The sequence below is a fragment of the Lynx canadensis genome, chromosome B3 (assembly GCF_007474595.2).
Source record: "Lynx canadensis isolate LIC74 chromosome B3, mLynCan4.pri.v2, whole genome shotgun sequence".
Lineage (NCBI taxonomy): Eukaryota > Metazoa > Chordata > Mammalia > Carnivora > Felidae > Lynx > Lynx canadensis.
The window spans coordinates 86,344,354-86,357,892 of record NC_044308.2 but is presented as its reverse complement, the minus strand read 5'-3'; the positions used below and the strand labels follow the sequence as shown (position 1 = coordinate 86,357,892).

The 13,539-nt window shown below is 33.6% G+C and overlaps 1 protein-coding gene across 1 annotated transcript in view; it reads right to left on the bottom strand.

Moving 5' to 3' along the window:
- Positions 1 to 13,539, bottom strand: part of MIPOL1 (mirror-image polydactyly 1) — a 321,677-nt gene that overhangs the window by 230,929 nt on the left and 77,209 nt on the right. The window contains exon 7 of the mRNA XM_030318980.1: positions 159 to 288. Coding sequence (XP_030174840.1) covers positions 159 to 288 — 130 coding nt within the window. The remainder of the gene's footprint in view (positions 1 to 158; positions 289 to 13,539) is intronic.

Here is a 13,539-nt window from a genome sequence, read left to right as displayed (position 1 = left end):
CTACACAGCATGTCAAAAGTTTCAGAAAGACTGTGGGGATATGGAATTTACTAGTGTACCATATAAGAATCAGTAACTTTCTGAATATGTACTACCACAAAATGCATGCATTTTATAAATGCTCCAAAAGTCACAAATAGTTTCAAATGTATACATACACTTTTAGAGACATTTCCATATGCTTCACTCGCGCAATTGCTTCATCTCTCTCCTCATTGGCTAACTGCAGTCGAGACATAATAGCTTCATCACGTTCCCTCTGTGCAAAATACACTTCTTCAACCAGAGCTACCAAAATATATAATCCATAATTAATTAGAGAAAATAAAAAATGCCACTTTTAGCAAAAGTAAAAAGCAAAATTAATTTTATTTTACTAATTAAGTCAATTAATCACTTGAAAAACCATTATTTTTAAAAGTTACTGTAAAATTGAGATATATTTCCTACCTGTAGAAACACAAATTAAAGAGGTCAAACAATAACAAATACTGGGAGCTTGTGAAATAAAGGTAACTCACATGTATACTGCAGACAGGTGTACATATTTCTACAGCCATCTGAAGAGCAATTTGGCAATATTTATTACAGTTTAAGATTTGCCTAGCCTATAACCTGGAACTCTTCTCTTTGGTATGCAGCCTAGAGAAATTCTTGCACATGAGCACAAGAAAACATGTATTAAAATGCTTATTGTAGCATTATGTTATACCAAAAACTTAGAAATAACCCAAATGTCCAATAACAGGAGCAGGGATAAATAAATTACTAAAATGGAATATGATACAACATTTAAAATCAATTAGCTATGGACATAGAGACACATTTCAAAAATAAAATTGTGGCAAAAATTGCGAGGTGCAAGGCAAAACAACTCTATTATTTATGGACAAACACAATTAGTAAAAATATTAAAACAAGCATGGAAATGATAATCAACAAACTCAGGATAATACTTATCTCAGTAGCACAGTGGAAGAAAAGCAAAGAAAATAGGACCAAGGAAAAGCAAACAGGGGCAGAGCTGTGCTCTTTAGCACTGCATATCTCCAGGGAGCACCATTTATATAGATTATAATACAAATAGCATCATCTAGATTTGTGCAGCACTATATAGGAAGCTTTGATGTTACCTGAAATTGTCATTTCTCAAGCATAATTTCTACCTGAAATCTTATTTAACTTTTAAAATATCACTGCAATGTTAGACAAAAAGGGGCTTAAATACCTAGGTCACTAAACCAAATTTTATTTACACTGTCAAATCACAAAATAAACTTAGAAAAGATGTTTGAAATATTCTTTTAGTTCACAAAGCATTTGGTTTTTGCTAACATTTGTCATAGATTAATGCATAATCAAGAGTTATTTTTGTATTATTTAAATTATAAGTGGTAGAAAAGAAACAAACCCTGAGAATAAGTCACCTATACCTTTTCCATAATAGAATATAAAATGGAACATATAATGGCAAAGCTAAAGTCAAAACTATGTCCAAGAAGGTGACCCTATGGGAAGAGAAATACATTCATCCATCCATTCATTCACTCACTCACATTCATTTAATCTTTCATCAAATATTATCAAATTCCTGTGACAGTCATCCATTCAATTTTAAGTAATATGACTATAATGGTCTAAGAGTTATTACCATTCTGGAGATGTATACATTCTATTACAGACAGACAGACAGTAGAGAGAAAAAAGGCCCCAAAATAAATAGATTTAGAGAGAGAAACAGATAGTAGTAAAGGCTTTGAAGGAAAATAAGGGTGTGTGAGAGAGAAAAAGAGTGATTTGGCAGATGGGAAAAGAATAAACTAATTTAGAAAGGGTGGCCAGAAAAGAGCCTTTCAAATAAATGACATTTCAGCACATGTAAATAAAGGAAGAGAAGCTATATATGTATATATTTGAAAGCAGACTAAGCAGAAGAAAAAGTAATACAAAGGCCCTGAAAGTACTACAGTAACGGCATCAAGGACAATGTACCCGGAACACAGTGAGAGACAGTGAGAGTTCTGAAAGATCACACTGGGCCTTGTAATCCATTGCAAGGATTTTAAATATCATCTAAACTGTGATGGTAGCCACTGGAGTGTTCTGACCAGGGAAATGAAAGCATCACATTTATGTAGTGGAGTTCTGGTTTCTAGGTGAGAAATAGTCTGGACATGGGCAAGTGTAGACGCAGAGACCAGTTAGGAGACTACAGGAATAGTCGAAGCAAGAATTCACACGAATAACCCATGTAAAAGGTCCATTCCCTGAAAGTTTAAGCTGCCTAGAAGTAAATATATGTGCCATCCTAGAGTTTAGATATTACACTAAAGGATCTCTAGAATGGGAACAATTTGATCATATCTGTGCATGATTTATTGATTAATGAGAGAAAGAGGGCATGGGGTGGGGGAGGGGGGTGGAGAGAGAGAATCCTAAGCAGGCTCCATGCTCAGCATGGAACCTAAGGCAGGGCTGATCCCAAGACCCTGGGACCATGACCTGAGTTGAAATCAAGAGTTGGACATTCAACTGAATGAACCACCCAGGGCTCCAGATCTGTACTTTAGAAGGAAACTCCTACTAATAAGCATACAAAGGAAGATGCAGGGGTCAGTGGAAAGTTGCAGTTTGGATCGCATGTGTCCCCTGACCCAATCTTACATTATGTGTAACAGTCCAGATAGGAAATAATGAAATCCTGAACTACGGCGTTCTTAATAAAATTAAAAAGAAAATGGATTCAATTCATTAACAAAAAGGGTAAAATAATAGAACCAAAGAATTAAAGCATGTACTGAATAAATTTTAGAGAACAGAAAAATAGAACAGGGGACCTCACTAAAGCCATCTCTCAATCTATCAGTAGTATGATCTTAAAACCTTATGATAAACAGGTTACTCTTCTCACTACTGCTACACAGGTTTCAAAGCAAAGAAGTTCTCAGCCTGGCATTCAAGGAAAACCAGAGTATAATTCTGGCTTATCTTCCCAGCCTCACCTACCACCATTTCCCTCTAGGACAATATTATATAAAATACAGGTTGTGAAACATGTTTTTAAGTTATGTATCATTTTAATGTATATTACAAAAACAGAGCTGGCACATTAGGCCTATAATTTCTCCTAGTGGCATTTAATTTCACGTCTAATTAAATTTTGAATTTCTCTAAGTTACCCAAACACACTGTTGAGCCAGATGCCATAGAAAAGTAACTTTCTGGGGCACCTGGGTGGCTCAGTAGGTTAAGTGTCCGACTTCAGCTCAGGTAATGATCTCTCGGTCTGTGAGTTCGAGCCCCACATCAGGCTCTGTGCTGACAGCTCAGAGTCTGGAGCCTGCTTCGGATCCTATGTCTCCCTCTCTTGCCCCACCTCTGCTCGTGCTCGGTCTCCCTTTGTCTTTCAAAAATTGAATAAATGAAACAAAAATTTAAAAAAAAGAAAAGTAACTTTCTATTATTTCATTTAAAGTTCAAAAACACAAAAGAATGACCTAGTTATTAAACTTAGGCTAATGATTACCTTTTGGAGGGCACCTGGGTGGCTCAGTCGGTTAAGCATCCAACTTGGGCCTGGGTCATGATCTCATGGTCCCTGAATTCGAGCCCCATGTCAGGCTCTGTGCTAACAGCTCAGAGCCTGGAGACTACTTCGGATTCTGTGTCTCCCTCTCTCTGCCCCTCCCCTGCTCACACTCTGTCTTCCTCTCTCTCTCAAAAATAAATGATTACCTTTTGGAGGTAGTACTGAAAGGGAAGATGAGGAACACTTCTGGAATACTGGTAATACTTGATTTCTTGATCTGGGTGTTGGTTATACAGTTTGTTCATACTTTCTGAGATTCATAAAACTGTGGAGTTACTGGTGAGCTTTTATGTTTAGATGTTAAAACTAAATAAGAAAGATTACATTAAAAATAATATATTTATCAGGGTGCCTGGGTGGCTCAGTTGGTCAAGCATCCAAGTCTCTTGATTTCAGCTCAAGTCACGGTCTCACAGTTCATGAGTTCAAGGCCTGTGTTGAGCTCTGCACTGACAGTGTGGGACCTACTTAGGATTCTCTCTCTTCTCCTACCCTGCTCATGCTTTCTCTCTCAAAATAAACAAATAAACTTAAATAATTTTTTTTATTTAAAATAAAATTTTTTTAAATGTTTATTTATTTTTGACAGAGAGAGAGAGACAGAGCAGGAGTGGGAGAGGGGCAGAGTAGAGGGAGACACAGAATCTGAAGCAGGCTCCAGGCTCCAAGCTGTCAGCACAGCCCCGACATGGGGCTCGAACTCATGACCGCGAGATCATGACTTGAGCCAAAGTCGGACGCTCAACCGACCGAGCCACCAAGGCACCCCTTAAATAATTTTTTTAAATAATATATTTATCTAGTTAAAAAACTGAACTGACTTAAAGAAAACTATTAAGAGTAGAAAAAAGTTAGCATGTATGATAAAATTTCTGGGAGTATATGTTAAGATTAAATTTTAAGCAACAGACACTTGTGCTTCCACTTAAAACAGCTTTTTAAAGTGGACAATATATGGGGTGACAGCTTTCAAGGCTATAAGGAAAAAAACAAACAAACAGTAACCTGAGGCGGGGGTGGGGGAGAATGAGTTGAGCCCTATGATTGGCCCAGCTTAATACACTGAAACTATTTCCAGAAGAGAGTACAGGAAGGGAAGAATCTAGGAGGAGCCCAGCTGACTCCACAATTTGAGAGGCAGAGATAGAGTGTGGGGAAACCAAAGCAGCTGGAATTCACAGGAGAGCCTATTAGAGAAAAAAACAGCTGCAAAGAAAGAAAATTTTGGAGAACTGCAGAAGGTCTTCCTCAGAAAGTCAGTTGAGTACTGGGTGCACATGTGTGAGTAAACCACCCCCTGCAGGGGAAAGAACAACCTGAGAAGATTAGAGGCAATAGTGCCCTAGGCTACATAAAGCCAGAACAGGGCTTGTTGTTCCCACCGGCCAGACTGGAAAACCTCAAGATTCACGAGGTACTGGATAGAGTACTCAGAAGGGTCTTGCTTCAGTAGTGGGGATTAATGAACTACAGACTAAATTCTGCTCTGGTAACATCTAGTCTATCTTTAAAACATGACCCAAAAGGAGAGATGTGTTTCCGGAAAATGTAAGTAATATGTCAGAACAAGGCTCAAAAATATTTTATAAGAATACAAAATAGCTTCCAAAATGGTGAAATTTATCATTACCAAGGCATGCGAACAAGGACCAAAATTAGGACTCATAATGATAAAAAATTAACTAAAACTGACCAATATTTTTGTCAACCAACTGGTACATAACCCCGTTTTATGTGTGTTTAAAGATACCTTGTTCAACATATAGGTTGATTTAATAACACTGAATTAATGGTCAACAGCACTATAACTCTTGCCTGAACAAAACTTATCTAACACACACATATTATCACAGCCTTCTTATATTCAGGGAACACTACACTGTATTTCAGGACTACGCTTAGGGGCTGTTTGAAACAATGAAATCACCAATAAAAGGCACAAAAATGAAGTAAATCTGACACTAAATAAGCTGCAAAAATAACACTTATTTAGAATACAGGAGTTGAAATAAGAAGGTAGAGTGTGGCCTTAAGATGATTATATTGTTTTTCTTTTTTTAGTTTGTTATTTTAGTAATTTTTATTAATTTTTTTAAAGGTAAAACAACCTTTCATTCCACAAGATGAATGTAAAACCTAAAACTATAAACGTTCTGGAAAAAAACTTCTGTGAGTTTAGGTAGGTAAAGCTTTCTTAACTATAATACCAAAACATAATCTATTCTTAAAAAACTGATAAATTGGACTTCAATCTAATTTAATTAAAAATCTCTGCTCTTCAAAAGACACTGATGAGAAAATTAAAAGACAAGTCACAGATGGAAGAAAATAATTGCAAAGCATATATCTGATAAAAGACTTGCATCCAGAAATAATTTTTAAAACTCTCAAACCTCAATAATAAGGAAAAAATCCAATTTAAAAAATGTACAAACGACTTAGAAACTGTGTGAAAGCAGACATACTGATGATAGATAAGAACAAAAAAAGTTGCTGAAGACTTTTATAGTCATTAGAGAAACGCAAATTAAAACTATGAGATAACCACCGCATACCTATTACAAAGGCAGAAATGAAAGTATGATTAAAGATACTGGGAAGAGGAGAGAGCAACTGGAATCCTCATTCACTGCTGGTGGGAATGTAGGACAGTGCAATCAGTTTGTTGGTTTCTTAAAAAGTTAAACATACACCTGCCATAAGACTCAGCTATTCCACTCACAGGTACTAATCCAAGAGAAATTAAAGCCTGTGTCCATACAAAGACTTACACATAATATTCATGGCATCTTTATTTATAATAGCCCCAAACTAGAAACAACACAAATTTCTATCAGCAGATGAACAAACTACATCAAAATTGTGGTAGAACAACTGGATATCCACTTGCATAGAATCAAATGCTGTTAATTGACAGATAAGGTCAATAAATTCTTGTTATGACAAATATCCAGTGAAGAAATGGGCAAAAGACATGAATAGATGCTTCTCCAAAGAAGACATCCAGATGGTAACAGACCCATGAAAAAATGCTCAACATCATTCATCATCAGGGAAATACAAGTCAAAACCACAAAGAGATACCACCTCACACCTGTCAGAATGGCTAACATTAACAACTCAGGCAACAACAGATGTTGGCAAGGATGCGGACGGAGAAAGAGGATCTCTTTTGCACTGCTGGTGGGAATGCAAAGTGGTGCAGCCACTCTGGAAAACAGTATGGAGGTTCCTCAAAAAAATTAAAAATAGAACTATCCTACAACCCAGCAATTGCACTACTAGGTATTTATCCAAGGGATACAGGTGTGCTGTTTTGAAGGGACACATGCACCCCAATGTTTATAGCAGCACTATCAACAATAGCCAAAGTATGGAAAGAGCCCAAATATCCATCAATGGATGAATGGATAAAGAAGATGTGGGGTGTGTGTGTGTGTGTGTGTGTGTGTGTATCTTGCCATTTGCAACTACATGGATGGAACTACAGGGTAGTATGCTAAGTGAAATTAGTGTCAGAACAAGAAAAATATCATATAACTTCACTCATATGAGGACTTTAAGACACAGAACAGATAAACACAAGGGAAGGGAAGCAAAAATAATACAAAAACAGGGAGGAAGACAAAACACAAGAGACTCTTAAATATGGAGAACAAACAGAAGGTTTCAAGAGGGGTTGTGGGAGGGGGGATGGGCTAAATGGGTAAGGGGCATTAAGGAATCTACCCCTGAAACCATTGTTGCAATATATGCTAACTTGGATGTAAACTAAAAAAATAAAATAAAATAAAATAAAATAAAATAAAATAAAATAAAATAAAATAAAATAAAATAAAATAAAAAATAAATTCTTGTTATGAACATAGCTTTTGGAAGAACCAGTACTTTTCAGCACAATTTTCATAGTTTTTTTTTTCCTTTTAAAGGTAATATCGTGAGTGCTATGTGGATTTCTATGTAGTATACTATTCTGCTACCCTGTATCAGAATCAAAAAGGGATGAAAAAAACTTCTGCCCATAATGTAGTATACAATAATGAGTTTTTACTTCCCCCTTGTAATTGTATATAATTTCCTTCCAGGAAGGATACTCACAACAGCCTACAGAAAGCAACATGGTATACTAGGAAGAATATGGGCTTTGATTCAGATCCAATGTGTTAACACACTAACGTTAAGCAACCTATTTTTGTATATTTCTTACATTATTTTAGTCACAATTCAGGTGCATAAAATGGACATGATGCCACCATTATGGTTGTTAGGGAAATATTAAGTGAGACAATATATGAAAGCTCTTGGCCAAATAAAGTAGATACTCAATAAACACTGGTTCCATGCTATCCCTACCATTACCACCTTCAATCCATAGACTCACAATGTGGCTCCATTTCTAGACATATTTAAAATATGATTTTAATTAATTTGGACCAATTATATAATGTATGTATATATGTGTGTGTATGTGTGTGTGTGTGTATACACACACACAGATATATACGTATATGTATATATTTTTGGTGGCATTCAAAAGTTATGAGACTGAAAGAAAAATTGTTTATAATCCATACTATATTGTATACTGCACACTATAATGACGTAATAGTCTGTATAAAATATTACAACAGTCTAAGATATTTTTAAACATTTACATTAAAACACTTTCTTAATATTTCACTCCTGTTTACAGCAGCATTATTTACAAAGAGCCAAGATGTGGAAGCAACCCAAGTGTCCACTGATAGATGAATGGATACAAAGATGTGGTATACATACACGATGGAATATTATTCATCCACGAAAAGAATGAAATTTTGCCATTTGCAACAACATGGATTGACCTAGAGGGTATTAGGCTAAGTGAAATAAGTCAGAAAAACAAATGTCATATGATTTCACTTACATGTAGAATCTAAAAACAAAACAAAATTTAAAAAACGAACCAACCAAACAACCAACCAAAAACAGAACATTAATATAGAGAAAAAATTGGTGGTTGCCAGAGGAGGAGAAAATGGGATAGGCAAAATGAGTGAAGGGGAGTGGGAGACAGAGGCTTCCTGTTATGGAATGAATAAATCATAAGAATGAAGGTACATCATAGAGGATGTAGTCAATGGTATGTAACAGTGTTGTATGGTGATAGATGGTAGTTATACTTGTGGTGAACATAACATAATATGTAGAGGTGGTGAATCACTATGTTGTTCACCTGAAACTAATGTTATAATGTGTGTCAACTATACTTCAATGACAAAAGAAATTTTTAAACACTTCTAATTTGCAGGTCAGATAGGATGGACAAAATGATGCTACATAGTGATCTAAGTACAGATAAACGTGTGTCATACCCTGAAATATTCTGACATATCAAAAGGTTAAAATACTAATTACTAAACTTTAAATGTCAATAGGCTTCCTATTATTTCTGTAAAATGTGATGAGATCCTTATAAAGTGACATTTAATGTAAGCTGTGTTCTACTTTATGTACAAAAATAATGAAAAAGGTAAGACTAGCAATGTCAAGGACTTTAATAGTAAGTATAAGTACAGTTATCTCTATGCTTAAATGTTTTACACTGAGCACTTATTTGGTCCTGTGTTGATCAAGAGAAAACATTTTTCTTTCCCTCTATAATGCTATCAACTCTAAAGATATAAATAATGTGCATATTTAAAACAGATTGCCTTTTGAATATTCTAAGGTTAAGTTTGAAAGTGCCATAAAACACACACACACACACACACACAAATCTGATTACACATTTTGTAAATGCTAAGTTTTTCTAAAATTAATTTTTAAACATTAGGTTATATGTGAAATTTGATTATGAAAAACCTGATTCTTTCTAGAATTCAGTACTTTTAAAGGATCAATATGCAACTCTCAAACATTTTTAGTAAAGAAAACTTAATTGTAAACACTGAGCTTTTCCAAGGTAGATGACTATTACAAAGTTCACTAGAAAATCAATATAGCATTTTAGTTGGAATTTGCTCATTAAACACCCACAGCTCTAATGCAAATTATGATGGAATGAATAAAGCAAATACGCATGCTTCTTTCTTTTTATTAAATGTAAAATCTACTGTTAATTGCATCTCGTATGTCATACAAACTTTTCTCCTTAACTATTAAATAGAAGCTTTAACAAAAGTCATTAGAGATTCTCTTTCTTTGACTTGAATAAATTTCAATATTTGTTCAGTAAAGGTTCACAGCAGTTAAATTACATTAACAAATATTATTAGCTACTATGTAAGCCAACCAAGTAAAATACTTATATTGTAGGTAAAACAAATCATTGGGTGTTTACAATAATATTTGGATATCTCCATTTTTAAACATGGTTATCAAATATCCTATAATTCTTAGACAAATTCAAGAAAGATTCAGAGAGGATCACCCCCCCTCAACACCAAATACTCAAATTTGTTTAGTAAGCTAATTGTTTTCTAATATGGGCAAGAGTAAATATGAAGAAGCTGAACCATACTAAGTATGAGTTTATTGAGTCAAGACAGAGTACATATTTTCTTAGTAGAACCCAAGTCTATTGACAAACCCATATTCTACACATCTCATACTACTTTTAAAACACAATAGAAGTGAGACAGTATGTTGGAAAACATGCTAGTTTAAACACTGGATCATGATTCTCTAAATAACATAATTTGGAGAATAGACATTTACCAAGAAAAAGAATCCATTTGTTAATATCCTCAAGGTAGTTATATAAATAGAAAAGGCTGAACTAAAGAGAGGGAAAAAGAAATCATCAGGACTTGAAACATGTAAAATAAGCAATGATTGCAATTCATGTTCCAAAATTCTAAGCAATAAATATAGATAACAGTTTTATAAAAGACAGATCTTTATTATATTTAAAAGAATTTCAGATTGTCTGCATATCTACTGTTATTGCTTTACTTGTTAAGTGGATTCCTTATGAATATGATAGTGTTTTATGAAGCCACCACATTGTAGAACCAAAAACATTACTATGTCTTTTAATCTCCTTAAAAATTGTGATTTCTCTCGCTGTATAAATTGGTTGTTGGAAATTTAAATGTAGATGGTAAACCCCTATACCAATAGAAAATTAACCAACCTACTCCAAGTAGTTTGATCATCTAGTCTTCCTTTTACAGGTCAGACTATTAAGTTTTTCCAGAACTATATATGAATGGTCAACATTTTATATGATTATTTCATAAATATAATTAAAATACAGGTTCATTGTAAAAATACAGACAGAAATATTTTCCATAGTCTTATAACTTTTTGTGTGTGTATACTCAAACAGAATATGTTCCTCTATTCTTAAGTATTCTTTAAAAATATGAAATAGTACATGGGATTTTATCATTTGGAGATGACGTATTTGACAGAACTAAGATGCTCCTAGTATTAGATTTTACAGTGTTCCCAACTATTCACCATATAAATAGTACTGTAATGAACATCTTTGTACATAAATCTCTATGTATATACATAGCTAATTACTGAGCAAAATTCCTAGAAGTATGGTTACTACATTAAAAATCAGCTTCTTAAGCTCTTAATGTTTTAAAATTTTCTTCTGTAAAGTTGCTAATACATTTATACTTATCAACAGTATAGCAACTGCTAAAGATTAATTTTAAAAATCACACAAATAGTGAGTTTTAGTAGCAAAACTATAAAATAAGGATTTTTTTGGAAAACTCTGAATTATTATATACATGTATTTAGTACAGAAAACTCAGAGTATATAAGAACACTTTCTAAGAATATGCTATTTACATTAAAACATTGAATACAGAACTAAAATTGTTAATGTGAAAGAGATAAGCTTATCCCAGAAGTATTAAAACCAGTATCAATTATTTTATGCACTTTTAAAGTACAATTTTAAGAGGTACTTAACTTACTTTCTGCATAGAATGTCTACTTTAAATTTTAATAAATGCCAATATGAAAATTCTATAAAATATAACTGCTATCTAAAGTTTTTCCAAGATCATTTGCTCTTCAAAATTAACTAAACATACGGAAAAAGTCTTAAGAATCATTTTCTGAAAATTTTTTGTTATTTTTGTTTTATTTTTTAAAAATTTTATTTATTTTTGAGAGACACAGAGACAGAGACAGAGACAGAGACAATGCGAGTGGGGGAGGGACAAGGAGAGATGGAGACACAGAATCTGAGGCAGGCTCCAGGCTCTGAGCTGTGAGCACAGAGTCTGATGCAGGGCTCGAACTCATGAACCATAAATTCATGACCTGAGCAAAGTTGGATGCTTAGCCAACTGAGCCCCCCAGGTGTCCCTGTTATTTTTGTTTTAAATAACTAATTATGACATGTCCTCAAATACTTGACACCATGCTAAATTTCATAGTGTAGCACACTTAATTAAATATTTCAGTTGTTTATTATTATGCATAACAGTTTCTCTGTTTACTCAACATTTATTTTGTTGGTTTGTTTGTTTTTTTCCAGAAAAATTGCAACTTTCCTAGGGAGAGAGCTTACAAAATTGGCCATACTCCACCCTCAAACATTATTTTACTTGGCACTCATAATTAATCCTGATTCACACTCACAGGATTCTGCAGCCAAAGATAATAATATAATCAACATTCTACCTATCGATATTTCTAACTGCTATATTTCACAGAGATGGGCCTTTCTGTTTTTATCTGAAACTTGAAATCCTTTTTCCTTTCAAATTAAAAGATCATATAGATATAAATATATAATGTTGTATTGTAATACAGTGAATGCATTTCAGTGTTAGATTAAAGGCTATCACATTTTAGTAATGACCACTGTCTATACAGAATAGTATTCTAACATGTATTACTTTTTAAAAGTAAATATATTATTTTCTATTCTTCTGATATATAGAACTCACTCTTGTTCTTAATCATTAGATGGTCAATATCACCTGAGATATGGTATACAGTATTAAATACTCTTTTGAAGAGAACAATGTAAATATTTTCTATTATACAACAATTCGTATTTTTTCATGTTTATTAGTTGTGGTGTCTTAATGTATTTGCTGTAATGGTAGTTACAGATCTATACTTTGAACATTTACACGTTAACCTGAATAGAAGACTTAAGTTGTAAGTTTCAGGGATTCTATGTTCTGAACTTTAGGCAATCACAATTAAAGTCCTCTCCTTCCTACCAAAAACAAATGAAAATTCCGTGTAATAAGAGCTTGACAATATATGTATCTTTTTTATTTACAAAATATCAGTCTAAATTTGGGAGCAGAGAAAAGAATCTATGTGTAAAGCAAAAAAGCAGATTAAATGCTTGCAGATTCAGTACAGCAAGCTAAGTAATGAATTATATGTAAAATGTAACTAAGATAGATGGATGGATGGATGGAGGGATGGATGGATGGATAGATTTATAAACACAAGACTTAGGAACTAAGGAGTTCTTTTGGCTAACACCCAATATTGGCCTTATTTCAGTTTAATTGGAAGAGGATCTCAAATTCATCTTCTCCATGAGATATCAGGAACCTGGATTTCTCTTTGTACCAAAGGTTAATAAGAAATGTGTCTGCAAAAGTCAAACAGCATTAAATACCAAAAACTGATTATTATTCTACAGGAGTTGTTCTGTCATTCATAATCTCTCCATGCTCCAACCTTCCACAGCTAATCTTTAATGGATGACATGCAAGAAAGAAAAATAACTAACATATAAAGCAGAGACTCTCAAGTGAGCGTTTAAGAAATTAAAAAAATAAGGCTTTTAAAGAAATGTATTTTAAAAACAATGTAGAAAATGAAATATTTTTATGTGTAAAATTTGAACATTATCTGTATACTGCAGGCATAATACAGGAATAAAAATGAAGAGATATTACACTCTACATAATGCCCACTGAGCCTATTTGGGAAAACAGGTTTAATTGAACAAGTTATTTTTTTAAATG